This window comes from Euwallacea fornicatus, chromosome 26 (assembly GCF_040115645.1).
Source record: "Euwallacea fornicatus isolate EFF26 chromosome 26, ASM4011564v1, whole genome shotgun sequence".
Taxonomy (NCBI): domain Eukaryota; kingdom Metazoa; phylum Arthropoda; class Insecta; order Coleoptera; family Curculionidae; genus Euwallacea; species Euwallacea fornicatus.
Genome location: NC_089566.1, coordinates 1,745,641 through 1,769,785, shown reverse-complemented (window position 1 = coordinate 1,769,785; position 24,145 = coordinate 1,745,641). Strand labels below are relative to the sequence as shown.

Genomic DNA, 24,145 nt, shown 5'->3' with positions numbered 1-24,145 from the left:
TTTAGAGGGCGCTGTCAGCACATGATGAATCCTCTTTAAAAGGGCATAACTTTTTTATCACCCGGTATAAAATTTATTTATTGTATTTTCCTACGTATTTTTAAGAAGAAAAGGTCTTTAGGTAGAAATAGCTACAAGCACTCCTTCTTGAGATATTTAATTTTGAAAGTTTGCCGCATCTCTAGTGCAGTAACTATTCGCATAGTTGAATACCTCGTAAACTATTTGAAAATCCAATTTTAACTAATAAATCGTGCATTAAAAATATGATTAAGGGACAACAGCAACGACAATTTTTTCAATAAATCAGACATACACGGTAACGACATAAATTAAACAAGACAAAAGTCGGAATCGAACTAAAAAACAATATTTATTATACGGGGTAGGTAAACAAATATTTACAAAAGTTCACTTTATTTTTGCGATATTATCAGGTGCAAAAATTTCTTTGGGCCCTTGCCAGGCCATTTTTAAAGGGTTTAAAAATATATTCAATCGAATATATCATTTAACGCTGTACCGAAAAGAAAGAAACCGTGAGTCTGGGGATTAGGTGGAGGACCCTGTTTAGCTGATTTTTTGTTAGAGTCCTGCGATTTCTCAGATATTTCACTAAAATTTTTAACGTACGGTAAGTCACTCTACGTCATTTTGCTATTCAAAGGGAAAATGGGGGTTCATGGGGAAAATCTACAACATGATGATATTCCTTGGAACAAGCAATCCTCTAACATCCCAGTTTTTTTGTGTGGCACGCCACTTATTGTTCGATTCAAGACAGTCGAATTGCTTGTTTAATTTAAAAACTTTTCGTCACTTGTGTCTCTTCCACATCTGCGACCTTTCTGCAATTACTTGTGGAAACAAGACATTACACTCAACGATGCAACTCTAATTTATTACTATTCGGAATCCGACACGAAAACGACCTCGACTTCTACTCAACGAATAGAAGAAAATCATGTACTATCTTGTATTTCCCCAAGTAGTCCTAAACCTATACGAAAGAAAGAGCCAAAGTGGTTTATAAACTGAGCGAAAATTTCAAATTTCCTCTTATAAAAAGCCAAAGCCACATAGTAGGTCGTACCACAGAGACGGCTTGGCGGTTGAAGGGGGCCTGACCCCAGAAAATAACCACCCTGAGGATTGTGGGCACGATTCGAAGAGCATAATTTGTGCGCAGCAAAACTACGCATAGGCTTAAAGTTTGACTCAAATATCTCAAAAACTGTAATAGCTATAAACGGAAAACTAAAAATTTTTTTCAAGTTTAACACCCTGTATTTGACCAGCAAAGCTCTAGGTAAAACATACAAGTTCAAACTAAGTCTTTTAATTATTTGCGAGTTCAGTTGTACGTTCAATTTTTGCAAATAAAATCTATATCACCCTGTCTAATACAGGGTGCGGCGCGGAAACCAAGAGTTTTTAGAACTAGTAGTACTCAACCGTTCACAATGGTTGGATTGTGTTACGATAGGCCATTCATTTTTTCTGCTCATAGTATTTTATTATTATATTTCAGTTTGAATATTGGTTTATGATCGTTTTGCTAGCAGTGGTGAGTCTGCGACTGCAGTTCAGCGTGAGTTTCGTCGTGGATTCGATATTGATCGAAATGATCATCTCACCACGCGTGATGCAATCTTACGTCAGGTTAACAACCTACAAATAGGAGGTTCAATAATGAAAAAAAGTCCTCCGGCCCTCGACGTACTGTACGAACCCCGGAAAACATCGATAGGGTGAAACAAGCGATACAGAGAAGTCCGCTCCGCTCTGCTCGGAAACATTCAACTGCTCCTCGAATAAGTGATCACACTGTAAAACGGATTTTGCATGGAAAATCACGTTTCCACCCATACAAAATAGGAATTTTGGAGAAATTTGATGTGAGTGATGACCCCCAACAACGGAATTTTGCACAGAAAATAGTTGTACTTTATGAGCAGAATGGAAATATGTTGGTGGCAGTGAGTGATGAAGCCCATTTCCATTTTAACGGAGATTTTAAACAAAAATTTAGATGTTGCCAATTTAGGCTGCTGAAAATCTTCGACAATTAAAGGAACAACCGTTGCGCGGCCCTAAAGCGACAGTTTAGGGTGCGGTAGCGTTATTGGTTTCTATTTTTCTGAAGAAAATTGGATTTCCTTTACTAGAACATCTGAACGTTGCCTTGAGATGATAACCACTTCTTTCATCCATTAATTACAAATAGAAAGTGTCGATAGACAACAGTTATGGTTCCAGCAAGATGGGGAAACGGCATACATTGCCAACGCGCCAATGGCTGCTCTTCGCCCCTCGCTTCCCAACCATCTCATTTCGAGGTTTAGTGACATTGTATGGCCTCCTCGGTCGCCTGATCTCGCCTTATGCGATTTATTTTTGTGGAGTTATCTGGACGCACATGTCTACGAGGCCGAGCTTCCCACATTAGAAGAACCGAAAGAGACAATCCGATATGAAATCGCCGAAATCATCGGAGACCTCTTGGAAAGGGTGGAAGTCAATTGTTCGAACGCCTTTAACATTACGTTAACGAGAACGGACAGCACATGCCAGATGTAATTTTCTGTTCATGATTGTAAAATGCTGTTTTCGACCATGCCGCTATAATACAAAAAAAAAACAAATTATATGATGTATAAAAAAATGACGATTCTATGATTGTTTGAAAAACACTCGATGTCCGTGCCGCACCCTGTATAAGACAAATCAATCATTTTTATTGCTTAAATATTTAGCAAACTTTAAAAAAAATATATGAATGAACAAACTACATAACGTTCGACTTAATTTGTTTAATTTTGATGTTATTTTTTTGATTATCGAAATTCGAATTCGGCAGAAAACCATATTCGTTCCACCTCTAACTCCTACGTAAATACTAGACAGTCAACGAACAAGAACTTGACTGCTATACCTACGTTTTATAGTTCTAACGTGCAAAAGATATTAATATAGACATAGTACTAATCATAGTTCGTTCAACTGGTTTTAGGTTTCGTGTATTATGCCACTGGTTATGTAACCACAGCTACTTCAGCAACATAATTTTGGTCTGCATTTTGGTTTCCTCAGCGCTCTTAGCATTAGAAGACCCAATTCCCGATAAGGACAATAAAAAAACAGAAGCAAGTAAAACTCGATTTTAACAATTCACACGATTGTTCTAATTATTAATTTTAATTACAGATCTTAACCAAATTCGACTACTTTTTTACCGGAATTTTTTCCATCGAATTACTTCTTAAGACCATTTCATACGGGTGCATTCTCCACAAAGGGGCCTTTTTAAGATCTGCCTTCAATGTTTTGGATCTAGTTGTCGTTTGCGTGTCGTTGGTCTCTATTTTCAACAGGTAAATCTATTAGTTAGTGTCATTTTCACTTTTCTGTCAAACTGGTGTGATCAAATATTTCTATTGATTAAAGATTGTTGATTACTTTTTTTCTAAATTCGTGAGAAAATTTTTTTTTGGAAAAATCCCACGATTCGTTCTTAGATATGAACGGTAAGAGATTCCGGTATGTCCAAGTTTGAAGCGCCATATATTTAACAAGTCGTGAGGTAACTGTCAAATTTGACTTTACCTTTAACCCATTAACCTACATGAAGGGATAGGCCGCATCGGGGGAAGGGCAATATTTTTTAAACCGATATTTTAGTGAAATTGGCGACAAGGGAGCTTTTGCTTTATGAAATGTCGTTTATAACACAGTTTTCCTAAAATGTCTGATTAGTGCCCTCAACCACCCCTCGATACAATCCTCTCCTCCGTGTGGACCACGCAATAAATATAGATAATATGACAGCGACAGCGATAACCAGAATTTGACAGATGAGTAAGGTTAGAAATCCAGCAAATTTCGAGTTTCAACCAATCAGTACATTGTCATAATATTTTATCGACAAGGGCATGAACATTGCAACAATTTCCATTTGATAATGACCCGCTGTTAACTCATGCAGTCTAATCGATTTGAAATTTACTGAACTCCCATCCACACTTACCTGTCAAATTTGGGTTACTGCTGCTGTCCACTGTTACTAATACGAGGACGAAACAGTGGTTTTCAATTAACTAAGATTTTTACTAAGTTGGATAACAAACAGCGTGCTCAAGTCAAACGTTCATTTGATGATCACTTGGGGTCATCGAGTGATTCATTCAAATCAAGAAATGAAGTTGAAGCCAGCATTAATCTGACTTCTTCTTCACGGCTTGTTAAATATAGGTAACTTTCCATCATTATAGAGCGCAGAAAGGGTGATGCGCAGTCGAAGACGAAGGGGTGCAATCATATCAACTCATTCTACTTTCGGTAGATACGATATGGGAAATTTTTAACTGAGTTAGGGAACTAATTTGCCGGCTACCCCGGAAACCTTTGTACCCAGATCTATTGTAATTTCGTTTTTATTTTCAGTCAAGGAGCGATGTCCGTGGTTAAAATTTTGAGAGTTTTAAGAGTGCTCAGACCCCTGAGAGCCATCAATCGCGCCAAAGGACTGAAGGTAAGATTTAACGATTTTCGAATTTGTACAGTGGCGAAATCTTGTACTAAATGCATCGCACCTCTTAATATGTATGACAATATTTTTACGGGGTACAGAAAGCAGGTTATGGAGGACTGCATATTTGATTGATACCAACTTAATGTCTGTTCTTAGCACGTAGTCCAATGCGTGATAGTCGCGGTTAAGACCATAGGCAATATCCTGATGGTCACGAGCCTGCTTCAGTTCATGTTCGCGGTAATCGGAGTCCAGTTATTTAAGGTAGGCACCAGCAGCAGTCCGTTGTTGTCCCGCAAATGCACCTATGGGTTGGTTCCCAGCTGCAGCCTCGAGTGGATGAGCCAAGTCGTATCGCTACTAACCCCGCATGGCGACGTTTCGACCTCCTAGCGACACCACCCTCATCAGCCACTTGTAGTCATATCTAGCAGGGTAGGGCACCGTCGCCGCTTGGTCGACCCAGGGTGCATTTGAGACGGCTGCGCGATGCCCCGCCACCCGCTTAATCTCTATTTTTCTATCGCTTATACTTGTACAAAATCGTACAAGTACTCGTCGATCGACCCGTTCATTGAATACGGCTAAATTAGCAACTATTGTTATATGTGGGTCGTACCCACAAATTGGCGCTCAAACATATAGTACCTAACAGTATTTTTTTTTAACTAAGCATGGTCGGATGCTATCTTTTAACTGATTAATTCATTTGTTTCATCCCCGTGCCGAATCCTGCCGCTACTAGTATGTAGTCAAATGTGTGATAGTAGCCATTAAGACAATTGGCAATATCATGTTGGTTACCTACCTTCTCCAGTTCATGTTCGCTGTTATTGGAGTACAACTTTTCAAGGTAATCCTCGTCAGGCCTCTCGCGAAGTAGATGTGCATGTTCTGTCGTAGCCGATGACGATGATATACAAGGTGAGTTAGTTTCTAGTAGCAGGACTCCTCACCCAATAAAGAGTTATTGGAGATAAACGTGAGGTGAAATTTACTTATACATACAAACGTACGTCCCCACATGGGGTGCGCATCATGGTAAGAGTTTTTTCGCTTATGAGTTCGCGTAAATTTTGACTTTGTCTTCCGGTTCTGCTTCAAAAATGGCGGGAAACGGCATTCAAATCAAAAGACAAATAACTCTCTACAACTGTCAAAATTACGTTTTTTTTTTTTTAATCCAAAAGTGGAAAATATTATTCGCCAGAATTGTCAAAACTTATAAAGATTTTTTAAATTTCTATTTATTTTTCAGTTTCAAACCAATTTTTCAGGCGTCTTCAATTTTTGTATTGTTTCCGCTATTCAAATCGGCAGCAAGCTGCAACAATAATTTTTAATGCTTCAAGATATTTGTTTTAATAACTATTAATCAATTAAAGATGATCAATGCAAAATTGAAGTACATTAAAAAGCGAATATTTAAGTTAGCCTATTGCGATATTTTCATAAAGCCGATTGGCACAAAAATAGATTTTAAACAAATATTTAGAAATCTCTATATTACGTGTTAAATAGTCATTATAAATCCAAATAAACGCTCATTACACGTTGCAACACTAATAACTTTAGAAGAGAAAGACAAGATCCTATTCTACAATAATTTTACTTGCTATAAGGCAGTATAGAATATGTATAAAAAGAAAGTTATTTAAAAACATACATTTTCATGGAAATTTAATTCTGACATAACATTTGCAATAAAAGTACGAAATTTTTCCTTTGAGGCAATTGCCAAAAAGAAAAAAAAAATCGTATGCTTTTCATCGCGTTCAATACAAAGAGTCGTCTTTTTGCCATCAAATTCTTGACGGCTTACCCGCTTACGCGTAAAATATATTCTCGAATAATAGTCTCAAGATGATCGAGCTCGAGGGTCTTTGGTTACAAATATTTTGTTTTGAAAACCCTCATAGAAAATGTCAAGAGTGATCGAATCACGCAACTTCGGGGGCCAGAATCACGCTGGAGCCTAGAATTAGCCGTTTCGATTTATTTATTTTACCATTTTCAATTTATATCAGAAGCTGTTCAATAATTGGTTTAATGAATTGAGTTATGTCACAATTTCACAATTGTTTCTGCTTGATTATGAAAATAATTATTATAAAAACAGATAGTATCATATAATTATTACACGAGTCACCTCTGCCATATGCCGATCCTTCTCCTTACGAAGAACCTATTATGTTAATTTAGATAAATTTAATCAAAGTCTTTTACGGTGATTAATTACTTCTTTAAAACAAATTCGTAGAGCTTTAAATACATGTATACAGGGTGCAACAAATTAGGGGCTATGTATGAAAAATCAGAAACGGTAAGAGACACTAAGTTGGTTAAACGGAGGCAAAGTTGCATATTTTAGCGCTCAACGATAATCCATTTGCAAATTTAAAAAAATCGCAATAGTTTCGGATATATTCGATAAAAACTGAAAATTTACATTTTCGATTTTTTTTTTTTAATTGAAAACCGTTATTTGGAGAAAGTGAAGCTGATAATGAAAGATTATTAGACCACTTTTCTTTTGGCTTTCTATTGGCGTCATCGGTATTTTTACTCGACGATTGGCTTTTGAGATATTGTGAACTATTTTGGATTTTCTTAAGCGCGTCGTCTTGGATTTCTACAAAATTGGAATCTTCATGAAATTTTTTTGCAGTAATATGTTATGTTCCAGTATTTTAATGAATTTTATAAGAATAAAACTAAAAAAAACCTTTTCTATCTAAGGAGCCTTGAGTGGCACTATCATGTCCAGTCAACCAACGTCAAATCATATTTCATTAACTACATTGTTTAATAAAATTAGTGGACCAACTAGTAAATAAATAAAAAAAATCTCTCATGAAATATATGAGAAGTTCCTTTGTTTGAATCCCTTTCCACTATGTTCAAAATTCTTTTCATATGCAGTATTTGAAAATTTTCTAAATATTGCATATGATTATTGAATATTAATTGCACTTCTAATTTCCAATATTTTTTTATTAAATCTCAATATACAGGGTGTTTTTCAAGTACGTCGGCAAACTTCACAGTGATTCTTTGAGTGAATCTGAGACGAAGAGTTTATTTAAATATAGATCCGGTAATGCTTCATTTTCAACATAGAATCTGTTGAAATTTTTTTTTTTTATAATTTTTTTATAAAGATCTTAATAATCCTTAAGCCGTTTTTGGTAAAATTTGGTAGTGTTATTTATAGTTATTATTGTTAATTATGCGCCACCGACTTTATATGTGTTTTGTATTGAGCAATTAAAAATGCGACTCGGTGCGAAAAAAGTTCAAGAAATAAAAAAGTTTTATTTTGAGTTACTTAATGCGAGAAAATTAAAAATTAAAAAAAGTCAGTGGCGCATAAATAACAATAATGACCATAAATAATACTGCCAAATTTCAACAAAGTTGTCTAAAGGATTATTAAGATTTTTACGAAAAATTTTTGTTTTTTTAAGTTCGACACCCTGTAGCTTAAAAATGCAGCATTGCCGGACTTATATTTATATAAACTTGTCGTTTTCGAATCACTTGAAGCTTCACCCCTTGGTGTTTGGTCATGTACTTCAACAACACCCTGTGTAGATCCTTTACAATCATATATATATATATATATATATATATATATATATATATATATATATATATATATATATATAAAATAGGAGCTGTGAGGAAAGATACAAAAATATTGTCGGACATATAGATTCGTTTCCTTATATATTGTCTTTAGAACTTTTTTCGAGAGGTTTCGACATCACCATGAGAGATTTTTAACATCTTGCGTAGGGTATTTCGTATCATAACGTTGCACATGGCTTCATTAGTGTAATTTTAAGAAAATCAAACCAATCTGGCAAACGTTTGCATACATTAGGATTGAGACCTGTGTTCCGTGTAGCCATAAAAAAACTGAAATTACGTCCATTTCGACGTCAATCTATTCTACGAAACTTGCTCCTAGAGCTCTGCTACTACAAACTGACTCATCCTGTATAGTAAGTAGTGGCATGAATAGAGCGCTCCGTTCTCTCAGCTCACAGATCACGTGCTGAGACTTTCACTTCGATACTTATTGTTGTGGAGTTTCTGCGACTGCTATAATCGGCCACTTAAACTCTCTAGAGCCGACTTTAGCGTTCTTTTACCAGCGGGGGAAGACTAATTATCTTAATTTTGATTGCCACTTAAAATCTAAAAGCCAGTCGCAGGAATGCTCATTATTTTAAACTTATTTGTTAATTATTGTCTTTAGCCTGCCGTCTGTATGTTTGTAGTTGCCATGAAATGTTTTTATCACCGATCTCAGCGGCTGCGCAATGCAAATCAAAGTAGTGATGCCGGTAAGCTTGAGCTCAATTGAGAAATAGCACAATGTAAATCAATTGATGTTTTCTGAAATAGCACTTAATTTCAGATTATATATATTTTGTGAATATATATTATAATAATGGGAATTGTGCCGAACAGCAATCTTTAACACAGTTATGGTCAATTACTGGGTACCTACATTGGGTTATGATGATGTTATATTTTACTAGTTATGACTACAAGTGATACGCAGTTTTTATATAACCGCTCCTAAAAGTTTTGCATGTTTTTGTCGTCTCTTAACCAGATTTATATGTCATGTACAGGGCGTTTCAGAAACATGTTGCCAAACTTTAGGAGGTTCTAAAGGGCGATAAGTTAAGCCAATTTGCCTTTTAAACATATATCTGGAAGTGAGTCGTTAAGGCGCTAGACAAAAAAATTGTTAAAAACGTTAAGGAATGCACAAGTTTTCGTATTTACGGCTTTTTGCATTTTTGTCTTCTAAGACAATTATCAAAATAAATAAATAAATAAATAAAGTATTACAAGTTTTGTTGAAAATTGCGGCCACCAACTCGCCGGCATGCGGTCGTACGCCGAACCACTCGAAAAAGAACATGTGAGTCTTCCTGAATAAAGTGACTTGCAGCCGTCACTCTTCCAACCAATTCTTCTTTTGTTGTTACAACTGTTTCATAAACTAGTGATTTGAGGTAACCCCAAAAAAAGAAATCGAGAGGTATTAGATCTGGACTCCGGGCCGGCCAGTTAACAGGTCGACCGCGCCCAATCCAACTCTCAGGAAATTGTAAATTTAAGTGGTCCCACACGTCGCAAGTTAAATTTGCCGGAGCTCCATGACATGCTGAGTCCACATCCTTTGATGGATATTCAACGGGACGTTTTCGAGCAACTCGCGAAGTACGGTTCAGCAACTCCACTAGTCAAACCAATATCAGTTCTCTACTAACATGTGGGTTGGCATAGTAGGAAATTATGCCAGCCCACACCTTGGTAGAGAACTGATAGCGGTTAGACTTCTTAAATGTTCTATGGGGATTTTGGTCGCTCCAAATGTGACTTTTACGGCTATAAACAAATCAATGAAATGCGACACCATGAGCATTGTTTATTTAATTTTAATTTTTTTGTCTTGTGCCTTTACGACTCATTTCCGGATATATGTTTATGAGGCAAAATAACTTAACTTATCACCCTTTATGACCTCCCAAAGTTTGGCAACATGTTCCTGGAGCAACCTTGTATGTAGGTACTTATATTTTGATAAATTTACAGTTGTTTTTTTGATTTTCCAATTGTTCAAACAGTTTTTCACGTTTTTGCATGCGCGTTCCGCACATGTTTGTGATGAGTACCTATTATCGTCTAATATAATTTTCGTTTTTATGTGTAGGGTAAATTTTCTCATTGCACAGACCGCTCGAAATTGACAGCAACCGAATGCAAGTAAGTATAGAATAGTCGTGATATTATAAATCCAAATATAGAAAATACCTACTGTAATTGGTTTTAGTGGAACCTACTTAATTTATGTAGACGGAGACATAAACAAGCCAGTAATGAAGGATAGGGAGTGGGAACAGAATAAGTTCCACTTCGATAATGTGGCCAAAGCGATGTTAACACTCTTTACCGTTTCGACCTTCGAAGGGTGGCCAGCTCTGCTCTATGTTTCAATAGACTCCAACGAAGAAAATAAAGGGCCAATTCACAATTATAGGCCTATAGTAGCGGCGTACTATATAATTTACATAATTATCATTGCGTTTTTCATGGTCAACATATTCGTCGGTTTCGTCATCGTTACATTCCAGAACGAGGGCGAGCAGGAATACAAGAATTGTGAATTGGACAAAAACCAAAGAAATTGTATTGAATTTGCTCTGAAAGCTAAGCCGGTTAGGCGATACATACCCAAACATAGGATTCAGTATAAGGTGTGGTGGTTCGTCACTTCCAAACCCTTCGAGTATGCCATTTTCACGTTGATTATAATCAATACCATTACACTGGCTATGAAATTCCACAACCAACCAGATGACTATGGCAACATTTTGGATTACTTGAACATGATTTTCACCGCAGTTTTCGCCATGGAGTTTGTGTTTAAACTTGCAGCATTTAGAGTCAAGGTAAATTCCATTTGAGCCACCGTTAGAGTGTTTAAATTTGCAGTCATTGTTTCGCCCCTAGAATTACTTTGGAGATGCTTGGAACACCTTCGATTTCATCATCGTTTTAGGTAGCTTCATTGACATAGTATACCAAGACGTTAGCGTAAGTATCATTGCATATGTTTGATCTAACGTAGGCAGTATATAATATGGACCACATTGGACCCACATGTATGGATATCTTGAGACTTGAAAGGTTGAATGGAAAAAAAAAATTTAACCTGCTTTTTGGAAAAGTACTGGAAGTGCCCTAATTGAAATGAAAATATTTTTCAAACCTGTAAAAACCTTGTTAGGGCAACTTTTTGCGACCTATCAATCTTCGCATTCCAATTGGAATGTTTCAGTTGTGAGATATCGTCAACAATTTTTTATTATCCTATGGCCGTAAGATTGTATTTCAAGATAGTCAGAAAAAACGTTTTCTTTGTCTTTCCCACGACATGTTACGCTCTATAAAAATACTTGGGTTTCGTGGCACCAAACGACAAAGTTTAATTTGGTCTCGCCTATGAACAAAGTAATTAACAATAAAACAATTATTCATCAAAAAAAGCTTACGTTACTTGGGGGGTAACTGTTGATGAAAAACTGAAATTCCCTAAACACGTTCGCAATATAACAAAATGAATATTATTAAACGGGCCAAACATTTTCAAAAATTACAGGAAAAATATACAAGAGTTTTCAGTATCATTTGGTATCAATTTCCCTTTATAGAAGAACAATGTCGTTATTTCATTCGTTAGGGTCCGAAGTCGACCAATCTCTTTCACCGCCCTTTTTGTGATAAACAGTGAGTGCTGATTTCTCAGTGTATTGCAATACAAAATTTCCTAATTTCCAAATTGACCTCTAAACCAACGTCAAGAAATACGCCATTTCAGCAAGAATCTGATTTGGGCAGATGGAATATATTTCAGTAAATGCGAACTGTTTAACACGTACATTCACTATCTTTAAGCCATTGAGATCCCTCATCAACTGACTCATTGTGGGCTACATGAAACATTTGAATTGAATGTATAGCGTAACATGTGTGGTAAGTTAATTACAGGGCGTAAAATAGTAATGATTACAAAGGTAAATGGGTTCAAGTTAATAGCAAACAGCCGCTCGATAAAATAGCCAGCTCGATCGCCGGACGTTACACTCCTCGATTTTTATCTTTGCGGGTATGTAAAAAAAGAGTAGTGTAAGTTTGACCCCCTTTTACTATACAACAGCTTGCAGAAGAGTCCGATATGTTTTAAAGGGTTTCAATGGAAACACTATTCGCAGAATGATTAAGGTGGTCTTCGGAAATGGCAAAAATGTATTAATAAAAATAGACGTAATTTTAAAAATCCAGGTTAAGTCGATATATATTTTAAAATTCTTTCTATTTTTTTTTTTTTTTTGAGAGGTGGGAATCTTCTTAAGGCACCTGGCTTCGATGTGAAGCCAGGTAATGTGGGATTCGACCGACCATTATGTCGCCCGTCTACCTACTAAAACCACCTCCCTTCTTCACCCCAGTATCGCCTTTCGGCATTCCTTCAGGGCAAAAGTTCTTTCTAATCTAGCTTTCTTTATTCTGCTTACACTATTACTAAAGTAGTAAATTGTCTAGTTAATTATTGGGATGATAGTAAGGGTGCTGTATAGCAAAAGAAGCCTACGGTTAGGGTCGAATTAAACTTTGTCACCTTCGGACATGGACCCTAAAAATTTCTATAGTGTGAAGGACATCATTGGAGAGGGAAAATCTTCAATGTTCACGATATTCTTGCCTGTGATAAAAAAAGCAATATGGAAAAAAAAGTTGATGAAAATATCTCGGAATCGACACATCGTTTTGACAATTCAATGTACGGTGGAGACGCAAAAAGTTGCCCTTCAGTGTGTTCACAGACTTTTTAAATATTTTGTATTTTTCGTATTGTAATGGTATTTTTCCTAGTTAACCATTTTTCTACCTCTTACATTTCTCAAGATACCTACATTTTGGACCACATTGTACATCGTTTATTTTTACGATTTTAATAATTCAACAATTTTTTAGCCAGGGCAAAAGAAAATCAAATTTTCTGGAAACTTCTTTCGGTTATTCCGTGTGATGCGACTTATCAAATTACTAAGTAGAGGAGAAGGTATACGAACTCTACTGTGGACATTTTTCAAGTCGTTTCAAGCCCTTCCTTACGTAGCACTACTCATAGTAATGCTCTTCTTCATCTATGCCGTAATAGGAATGCAGGTGAGTTCGTTGGTAACTTCATATTAATGTTATTAATACCTCTTATGGCGAATTCGTGCACCCGCACCAATACGCGCATTTAACGAAACGTCATAACAAAACAAGGACAGAGGAGAAAGTTGACCATATTTGACACGCCGAGTGCGCACTGATGCCACGGGTACCCCTAATATGGCGGTTGATATCGTACACTAATATTATTATATAATCGGAGCCAATTTCGATTAGCTTTTGATACTTTTATTTTGGTAAGATTTCTAGCAGGACAGTTGGTAAGCGAAACGTCAGAACTGGGGCGTTATGTACCTGACTGCCTGATTAGCAAGAAGGATGGTGGTAGTTAAAAAAAAAACCTAATTTACAAATTCTGATTTGCTAAACGTCAATTTTTTAATTAATTCGATATAATAAAAAGACGCGCAGTCTCAAATGAAAACAAAACGAAAAATATAAACAACGATAGGTATCAAAATATCGCACGGTTAGGCTCACTATAGCAATTGGCAGTCGAAAAGTACATACCAGGCATACCTTACATTATTGTTGCTGACCCAAAATTGATTATTAGGTAGTGAATCGTGTGATATTCGTCTTCGTTCCATAGGTTGTCCAATAGAATGTACATGTTGGTTTTGTTACAGATGTTCGGAAAAATTGAAAGCGGCGACTTAGAAGCGGACACGCAGTTATCGAGGAATAATAATTTTGCCTCATTTTTTCAAGCTGTTTTGGTACTCTTTCGATCAGCAACAGGCAAGTACTAACTGGTGATATAAGTACAAACATGTACCATTGTTATTTCGGTATAGTGAATCTAATAGCCTAGTGAAAAATGAACGACATGCAATATTCCAACGAGTTGGGTAGTCGGTAATAATACCGAAAAAGAATTCAAACACACAGCTTCCATGGCCTAAAAAAGTGATTATCTCCGAAATCAAATTTTACATCAAAAAAAGCTTCAAATTTGCTATGAAAGGGGACGTCCAACGCACACAATCAAATTTTTACTTAAGGCCATTTAAAGCATATTTCGACCCTTGTTTTTTTTTTTTTTTTTTTTTTAATAAAAAACCTTTTCTTTTGGTTAATTAAACATTAATAAACTATTTTTTTTAATACAACTGATACTTAAGCTAGTTTGCGGTGTGGACATGATTTTTCGAAAACTGTTCTTTGATAAAAAAACAGGTACACTTGGAAATGTATTTGAAAGACCTTTTAAATAAGATATAACTCAACCCCCCTTCTCATTTAAGATTTTAGTGGTCGTTTCCACCCCCGCTAGAGTCTGCATGCAATTTAACAGAAAACGGACTTACGGTGTTTAAACATCGTTGTGTTTTTGAATATTTTTGATACGAATCGAAATATAGGGAGTGGTTCATTTTCAAATTGACACCCTGTAGGTTGTTTAAAGCACTTTATTACGTTAAATTCTTACGTTAGATACAAAATCTTGATTTTTTTTCCTCTTAGGTGAAGCTTGGCAAGAAATAATGATGGATTGTGCAGATACGAAAAGAGCGAAATGTGACAGCAGGCTCAATAAGACCGAAACGCAATATTGCGGTTCCGACACTGCCTATCCATATTTCATTTCGTTCTACGTATTATGTTCATTTTTGGTAAAGACATAAATTTTCTCTGTTTTTTCGACGTGCTAGAGTCACTTCTTTGTTTTAGATTATAAATTTATTTGTGGCGGTAATTATGGACAATTTTGATTACCTAACGAGAGACTGGTCGATTCTTGGTCCACATCATTTGGACGAGTTCATCAGATTGTGGAGCGAGTACGATCCAGACGCGAAGGGTCGCATTAAGCATCTGGACGTCGTGACGCTTCTTAGAAAAATTTCGCCTCCTTTAGGCTTCGGAAAACTATGTCCTCATCGTGTCGCCTGTAAACGACTGGTTTCGATGAATATGCCCTTAAATAGCGACGGTACTGTGCTTTTTAACGCCACGTTATTTGCGGTCGTTCGAACTTCCCTGAGAATCAAAACCGAAGGAAACATCGATGACGCCAACGCTGAATTACGTGCGGTCATCAAAAAAATATGGAAAAGAACCAGCCCAAAACTGCTTGATCAGGTGGTACCGCCGCCTGGAGTGGACGATGAAGTCACTGTGGGCAAATTTTACGCCACCTTTCTTATTCAAGATTATTTCCGAAGATTTAAAAAAAGAAAGGAACAGGAACTCCGCGAAGGAGACCTTAAAGAGCAACACAACACGGTAACTCTCCAAGCTGGGTTGAGGACGTTGCATGAAGCCGGCCCTGAGCTTAAGAGGGCTATTTCAGGCAACTTGGACGAATTGATCGATGATAATCCTGAGCCGATGCATAGGGTGAGTTGAAAGTTGTTGCTATTACGTAGGTTTAACACTGAATGACGAGGCGATCTGTTGATAGCGAAATCACTCTCTCTTCGGAAGTGTGTGGTCCTCGATGAAGCGGGGACACAGCTTCAACAGGGCAAAATCCCTGAAACTCAATCCGACTGAAATAAAGGTTAGCCCGGCCTCCAGCGCCGAATATTTGCCTTACAATGTTTTAAGGAATGCGTCGGTCACAGATGCCATGAATCACATCACTTCTGGGGTGAAAAATGCCGTTCAAAACATGACGAGCGTTGCTTCATTGAATGAAGCCTACCATGACGAAGACATTCCCCTCAGGTCTCTAACGAATCTGCGTAATGGAGACACGGAAAAGAACGCGTACACCATTATCGAGTAAGTTTCGTTGGTGCTGGTTGATTATTCGTAAATAAGCATTCGCCATCAGAACGTGGATTGTCTGTTGCCTTTTGGTAATTCTTATGAAGTGGATTATTTTTCGTTGTATCGCGCAGGATTTCGAAATAAAAAAAAAATCGTTTTCCATAAATTTCTATCAAAAATCGTTCATTTAAATTTGGGGCTTGTCAAAAAGGTCATTTCCCAAAAAATATATGTACTTTGATTTTCAGTAACTCTGGTTTTCTGCATCCCGGCTATAACGGTAAGCTCACACCGGCGGAAGGGGGATGGGGAGGGGAGGGAGGGGGGGTAGTATTTGATATGGTGTGCCTTTTTTCGAATATAGTTGAACGATAACAAATAATGTTTGGTTTTTGATGGTTTTTATTGATTTACCGCTAACCGGTAATTGTGATGCCTTGACAGTTATTGTAAATTTTGAGCTCAAAAATATTACTTTAAGCCCCAAAGCATTTATTTTGAGTGCAAAATGTACAGTAGAAATCGTTGTTTGCGTTGTGCAGTCTTCAGGGCGACAGTCAAGAGCTGATGCCGCCCACGCCGCCCCCTCGAAGGAGGGTCTCGCCAGGTGGTGGCGGCGGTTTTAGTCGTATCGCGAGCGGCCTCAAACTAGCCCAAGCCCAGGCTATGGCGGTTGCCGGGTTCCTTCCAGCTCCTGGTGGATGTGACCTTGGTGATAATCACCCGCTTCAGTCTGTGGATCCGCATTCCAAAATGGAAGACCGGCACGGGCGCTGCTGTCTCCTAAACCACCGAGCTTCTTTCCACGGCCGAGGTTAGCCGCCCATCCTGAGACCCACTTCCTAATTTATCCCATATCCCCATTTATGTGGATATAAATATAAGTAGGTTACGTTTCTTTGAGCGATTCTGCATTCTCTCTCCTCATTGTTTAGGAAGCATTTTCTCAATTAATATTATTTCAGTTGTCCCAAGCTCATTTTCCTTTGCCCTAAAAGTCACCCTCTTACCTTTCGTTAACTTTATTAGCTAGTAGGTTGATATATCTACGTAGATATAGCATACATACAGGGTGTCCCGTGGCGTATCTGCCAGAGTTTAAAATTGTATTGTCGAAGTCATTTTGAGTCAAAAATCTCTAGTGAGCATATGCTTGAAACACAATCCTAACCGGACTCCGAGCATTTTAGTTTATTTTTTTTTAGCATTGTTTCGGTTAGTTTTCAGTGAGCAATTAGTTACCTCTATTTCCTAAACTATAACAATAACTAATGAAAAACTAGGGTGGCTGTAGATTAGGATTATTTATTATCGCAAAATGCAACTGATAGATAATCAGAGTACCGGCTAAGCAACTGCACTAAATTATCATTTGTGCTTATGTCACATGAAATAATTTGAAAAATGAAATGTTTGTAGCTGAGTCAGAATCGAGTTTCGAGTATATGTTTACTAGATGTTTTAGACTTAAAATTGCTTCCCCAACACACCCTGTTAACGGACAATCGACACGAGATATCCCGCATAGTATGCATAGCTAGCACAGGCATGGCTTCATCTAAACTAAAGGTACGCTATTCGCTGAATAAGAGCTTGTGAGTGAGACAATTAATAATAACTTTTTCTATTATTCATAGACGTATAAGCTTGCCAGTCTCATTGCAATATTAGTAAGCTTGGAGGAGTGTTATTTAATACTCAGATTCTTTTAGATGTGTCATGTGTGTGCACTTGTGTTGTGTTTAAAAATCACATATAATAAGCATTTACACATTCTGGCCCAGCGGGAATTCCATGAATCGGTTATACTAAAAATGTAACAATATAACATAGAGGGGGTCCATTTAACTGTCCCTCGGACTCCTATGAGTTTATGATTTCATAAAAAAATCAATTATGAGGATGCGGCTAACGAAGGTGAATTTTAAAATGTGTCCCAAAAAAGCGTGACGTCATAAGGAGTACTTTTTTAAAATGTGTTTGTTTTAAAGCACCTGTATTTTTATCACGTGATCACGTGAATCCTCCCTTGAGCCTATGTTAGTTACTAGATTTTTACTACCCTGGGATGCAGTGACTCGGAGCTATGACGTTCTAAAAGAAATTGTAGACATTTGCAGTACAATATAAAAAATTAATATGGCCGTTAGCTTAAGCCAGATTTTCATGATTTTAAGATGGACTCTTATATAAGATCACTTTAACACGAACTAATGATCATTTTGCCAATAATACTTATAGGATGTTCACAATAACAACTCTAATTCTCACCTTTTCAACTTTATTTTTTTTTTAATAAGATGATGTGCTTTTTATGACATCGAACGAAAGAAAATTCCACTTTCTCCACATTGCTATAAACTAATGTCATGTTGATCGTAAATATTAATGACATTATTAATTATCTCGAGCAAAATTCCATTTCTGCACAAGTACCTGAAAGTTTAGCAAGCGTTGTCATGGTTTCGATATTCGATTTAAATTTGGACATGTCATTTAAAGTTTTCCGTTCCTTCGAAATTTGTTTGTTTTAAAACTGGCCATTAAAACAAAACATACTTAAAAATAACTTATTAGTATGGTTTATATAATTGATTCTTATAATGAAAATTGTTTCTTAACATTTCGAGTTAACGCACAACGATTTGCTTATAGAGGACATTCTGATAACTTAGCCTATAAAGTCTCAAAAAGCATTTTAAATAGATGGGAAATGGTAATTAAGAAAAGAAAACTTAAAAGAAGAGGGGTTTAGGAGAAGAAAATGACCTAGAGAACTAGACATCACCTTATTAGTGGTAAAAAACCCAAGAATCAGCGTAACAGAAATTGAGGAATTGGTAAAAAACTGCAAATAAAAAATCATTAGTTGCTTTTTTAAGACCAATAAGTGCTCTCCATAACATTGAAACCAAGACAACGTATGCTAAACACTAAGGCCCTTAGCTAAGAATACAGGTTTTTCTGATATAATTAATAATTCTGTTAATACTTAATATAAATATGGCATCAATCTTAGCAAAAACGAAGAAAATTTTATTTTATGTCGTTCTACATCATAAAAAGGACACCATCCTATTTGAAAAAATGAAGAAAATTTAAATTGAAAAGGTGGAAATTGAAGTTGTTATTGTAAACACTGTATATATTTTTGGTTAAATGAGGTCACCTGCCTGCTAAGGTGATCCTCCATAAAAATCCAACCTAGAATGATCAAAATTTAACTTAAACTGCGATATAAATTTTTTATGAGGCACTGCAAATATCAAAAATTTCTTGTAAAACTTCATTGCTTTGAGTCGTTGCATATCAGGATAAAAAAAATCTGGGAACTAACAGAGGCTCAAAAGAGGACTCGATTTAGTGAAAAAAATGCAGGTGGGTCCATTTAAAAACAACTACAATTTATGAAGTTCCACTTTTTTGAGACACCCTATAAGGTTGATCTTAATTTTAAAATGTATCTTCATTAACCTCATATACTTTCTCATAATTGATTATTTTATAAAATCTCAAACTCATGAGAGTCCGAGACCTGTTAAATGGACACCCTATATAATAGGCAGATTGCTTCATTTAAAGGTAACAAAACCTACCTATAAAACAGAATCATTTTCAAGTAATTTCCATTTCCTTACAATGGGTTTTCTATAGCCGATCGAGAGAATTTCCAATGGCTACAGGGTCAGTCATAAATAATGGGCACTCTCGTAAAGTACTTAGTTCCTTTTGTTAAAATATTTGAGTACGGCGCCTGCCTTAGAAGATTTGGAATCTTCTCGATGTTACCAAGTTCCCATTACCTCTTAGCAACAATTCAAGACATTCCCAACAAACTTGGGTAAACACAATATCTACTTATTATCAGATTAAGACATCACATTCCAAGTCTTGAAATTGAAGAATTTTAATTTTTTTTTTTAATACAAGGGGATATTGTATGAATTAACATTTATAGTTGGGGAAAATTGAGACCTTGAGCCACGAGAGATGAACCATTACTTTTGACGTTCCTTGCTAGATACCAATTCTTAAACGATTAAATGCGTTGCCCCTAATAATTAGTTCCAGTTTCTCCTGGTGAACCCAATGGACACGTGGCTAATGAAAGACTGACGCATTCCTTACCTGGAAGTCCCGCGGAAAGAAGACCTCCGTCTTTTGAGGTAGTTGGGTCGGCGGAAAGTTTAGTTGGCAGGATTTTGGTGGAACAGGGATTAGGTAAATTTTTATCAATGAACGAAGTACTCTTTTTGCGTTACATTATTCTTGTTTAATTAGGTAAATATTGTGATCCTGATTTTGTAAGAAATACCTCGAAGGAAATGCAAGAAGCACTGCACATGACTCAAGAGGAGATGGATCGGGCCGCCCATCAATTGCTACAACACGAGCGTCAGCTCAAAAGTCGTACCCACGGACAATCTAGCCCTATGCAGCAATTATAGCATCCCCTATCACCACATTTACCAAGTGCCTAAATAATTCTTCTGGTCCAAGGAAGACTAAAGTTAATTATTTAATAACGTGTAGTTTTCTAACAACCATGGATTGTTTTTCTACGTTGCCAAACAACATTTTTTAAAACTTTTTTTGATCTTCTTATCCTTACCACGTTTCTCACTAATTTTAGTTGCCATGCCTATTTATTGTTACCGCCTTTTCTATCTTTCTGTCCTTTTCCATATGGGAAGAGTTACGTTTTGCCTGTGGAACTACCACTTCTAACTTGTTTATATACAGGTAAATTTAAATTCATCGATCACCATTCATTTCGAAAACCATAAAAGATACGAAGCTGCTTAAATTGGAACAATTAGGCGCATTTTTGCACTTTGCTAAAATGTTTTAAATTTGTAAAATTCCAATTACTTCCAAAGATAATGAAAAAAAAACTAAATTTCCACAAATCCCTTTTATTATTTTAAGTTATCTAAAGGGATTTTTTAAAATGAACTTCACTTCCTGATGGGCACAGTCCTCCTTTATAAAACGACGCCATTAGATTTCATATATAACGTTCCAGAATTTGAGAATCATCGTCTACTTAATTTTTTTTTCAAATGTGCCTACTATGTGTGAACTAACCTGGGTTTTTATTGCATTTTTGGAAATCTTTCGATTTTTTTAATTAAGTCATGTGTCACACTTGTAGTAAAAACGAACGTAAAAATGAAAAATACATTTTTAATAAATAAAATAATAAAAAACTATTCTGCCAAAATGTTACCATAGTAACAACAAACTAAGTCTCCATAGGATAGTCAGTTTTGAGATGTCAAAAGTATTAAATAGTTTTGTAACACTTTCAAAACTATTAACAGCGTACTAAATTTGAAAAAAACATGTTGCAGAACACACAAAGGAACTATATTGTCATATGTAAAGACTTATATCATAGAAGATCTGCGTATTCTAGTAAAGCATATCTTCAAGAATATCCTGAAGAAAGACAGTCACATTATTAAAATTTTTGGCAGTTGGAACGAAATATGGTAGAATATGATGCATTTAATTTCCATGATAATACTTATGTCTGAGTAGATTTTTATTATTTTGTTTATTAAATATGCATTTCGCACTATTATGTTTATTTTTACTACAAGTGTGATAGAATTTATTTTTAAAAATCACAGTCTTTTCAAAAATACCAAAAAAAAAATCAGATCCGTATTTAAAAACAAGAAGTTGATTATGTTTTCGAAATTCCGAAACGTTATATTTAAAATCTAATGACGCAATCTTATAAAGGAGCAAAAGTACCCTTGAGGAAGTGAAATTCATTTTACAAAATTCTTTCCAAATAATAAAAAAAAACCTTTTGTGGAAATTTCAGTTTTATTTTGATTATCTTCGGATATAATCGAAATTTTCCAAGTTTTAAAACGATATTTAACAAAGCTCGAAAATGCGCCATCTTAAGCGACCTCGTATCTTTTATGGATTTCGAGATCCCAAAAATGACCAGTGAATTCGAATTGATCTGTATAAAATCTGTATTTTATGTACTTATATAAATGTAATAAAGGAGAATAGTGACCTGATGATGATGAGATGTACATTTTAACATTGTGCCTTCTATTCTAGTTGGTTAATATTTAGTGAGTTAGTATTATTAAAGATAATGTTATTGTTGTTAATTTAAAGTGATTTTAGTGCGAAATTTTTTAATTGCTAACTAGATTAACGATAAGAAAGGGATCAAATAAAAACTCATCGTAAGGTGCCAAAAACTACGCTCTGTATAATATGAAATGAAGTTACAGATAATTATTTCGTTAAGTGTATGACAACTCAGGAGTCATAATTAATTTAAGTAGGAAATACTACATTAAGGAAATATTTGAACGACGATAGTGAAAAGGATAGAAAGATGTGGAAAATACAACTTAGGTATTGTTAACCTGTGTGTAGAAATAAAAAATATGATTATTATTATTATTATATATTGTGATATTAGTCGCTGTCTGTTCTTTGGATGTAGGTGATGAAAAATCAAATGCAAGAAGTTCGATTCGAAAAATTATTGAATTTTCGTTAATTTCTATTTGTGCATGATTTGAAATAATTATGAAGTGTCCCTTTATTCTGATATGTTACGTTTAGAAGGTGTCAGAATTATTGCCTTGTTTTTATACTATTCAGGACGTCTGAGGATAGATTCTTTTTTGGTTTCAGGTCCTAGACCAAAGACAAGGCTGAGTCCGCAGTTATATGCATCTTTCCGACGTCGAGTCTTGACGCGAATGCTATCTGAATGTTTTTTCTTATTGATCATATATTTTCCAGTTATACCGACGTCGGAAAATGGACGCTAATTGGGTTTCCCATAAAGCGATAGGTAACGCACAATTGGCCATGAAAAATTTGTATTTGTTACAATTAAAACGTTTTCCCTTTAACTGTATTATATATTACGTACAGAAAAAATTATATAAGTTGAAAAAAACCACTAAGATATTTTTATTTAGTAAAGTTTATTAAATAATTATGTAGTTTTATATTGATAGTAGCAGGATACGGCTCCAAGCACGGCGTAACAGATGAGTATTCAATAGTGTGGGGGGTTTTGACAGGAAAAACCTATTTTATAAGTAGATAGAAGAGAACTGATTTAGGTGTCACGGGTTTAATTTTTGAGGAATGTTTAATGTCAAAAACCATTTCCGATATTTTCGCAGCCCATTAAGAAGGTTTTTAGATTTTTGGCCATTTTTAAAATCACCAAAAACTTTTTTATTTATTCAAATATTGGAATTGCGTAAAACATTATTATATCACGTTTTTGAGAAAAATCTAATGGAATGCTAAAGTTGTTTCTGTCGTTAAACTTTTTCCTACAAGTTGGTACAACTTCATTTTTTCAAATGTAAATTATCGGTGGCCATTACAAAGTATATATTGGCGACACTTCCGGTGTATCCGGAAGTGACGCCATGTTCAAAGATTTTCGACATGTTACTCTCATTGACTTTTAATCGGGTAAAATATTTAGATTTTTCGTATTTACAGCTGCTCGATAATCCATCGGAGGTTCACCCGATGGATTTATTTTTCAGAGAATCACCTATATGCGATGATCATCTGAAAGTTATCAAGGAATATAGTATCACGTGTTTACTTCCACTCACCGCATGTAAATTATTAAGCAGAGCGATTTACATTAGACGTGTAGAGCAAAAAAATTACATTCTTCACAATATTTGTTATTAGACATCTATACGGGGTGACAACGACTTCGGCCGCTGTAGAGTTATTTCCACACGTACCTTCAATTATCCATAACGCATTTAGTCTACAATCTACCATAGAAGTGTCGGTTTACTTAATTTTCTTAATTAGATCAATTTTGCACATTTTTTTGGATATCCCTACGAGGTGGCAATGAATTAGAATCTTGTAGGATTATTTCTACGTATTGCCCCCCAAGTATTGCGTTTAATTATTTACGCAAAACAAAGCAGTTTGAAAGCTTTGCGGCATCAGAACTTCCTTTTATATACCACAGTTTGGAGCAAATGACACTTTTAATAATGAAATTAGTTTTCAGAGGATCGCTTGCAGTTAATCCTCTTAAAAAAACTCGCATTATGCAGTGAACCGCAAATGGAGGGCGTTAATTAAGCC

General features: G+C 35.7%; 2 protein-coding genes and 1 long non-coding RNA gene across 5 annotated transcripts in view; 1 reads left to right on the top strand and 2 right to left on the bottom strand.

The window, feature by feature from the left end:
* Ca-alpha1D (Ca[2+]-channel protein alpha[[1]] subunit D) overlaps positions 1 to 23,135 on the top strand; it is an 82,813-nt gene extending 59,678 nt beyond the window's left edge. The window contains exons 16-30 of one of the 3 annotated variants that reach the window (XM_066296705.1): positions 3,014 to 3,146; positions 3,208 to 3,374; positions 4,444 to 4,531; positions 5,277 to 5,384; positions 10,269 to 10,321; positions 10,389 to 11,007; positions 11,069 to 11,152; positions 13,094 to 13,288; positions 13,930 to 14,041; positions 14,768 to 14,916; positions 14,975 to 15,643; positions 15,708 to 16,030; positions 16,561 to 16,832; positions 20,084 to 20,239; positions 20,300 to 23,135. In XM_066296705.1, the coding sequence (XP_066152802.1) occupies positions 3,014 to 3,146; positions 3,208 to 3,374; positions 4,444 to 4,531; positions 5,277 to 5,384; positions 10,269 to 10,321; positions 10,389 to 11,007; positions 11,069 to 11,152; positions 13,094 to 13,288; positions 13,930 to 14,041; positions 14,768 to 14,916; positions 14,975 to 15,643; positions 15,708 to 16,030; positions 16,561 to 16,832; positions 20,084 to 20,239; positions 20,300 to 20,466 (3,295 nt within the window). In that variant the 3' untranslated portion in view covers positions 20,467 to 23,135. Of the gene's footprint in view, positions 1 to 3,013; positions 3,147 to 3,207; positions 3,375 to 4,443; positions 4,532 to 4,687; positions 4,796 to 5,276; positions 5,385 to 10,268; positions 10,322 to 10,388; positions 11,008 to 11,068; positions 11,153 to 13,093; positions 13,289 to 13,929; positions 14,042 to 14,767; positions 14,917 to 14,974; positions 15,644 to 15,707; positions 16,031 to 16,560; positions 16,833 to 20,083; positions 20,240 to 20,299 lie in introns of all 3 variants that reach the window. The other 2 variants (XM_066296702.1, XM_066296703.1) reach the window with 2 other exon arrangements.
* The window catches only part of LOC136347105 (fork head domain-containing protein FD5-like), a 153,401-nt gene that overhangs the window by 76,160 nt on the left and 53,096 nt on the right, over positions 1 to 24,145 (bottom strand). The gene's annotated exons all lie outside the window — the stretch shown is intronic.
* Positions 1 to 24,145, bottom strand: part of LOC136347118 (uncharacterized) — a 39,882-nt gene that overhangs the window by 14,788 nt on the left and 949 nt on the right. The gene's annotated exons all lie outside the window — the stretch shown is intronic.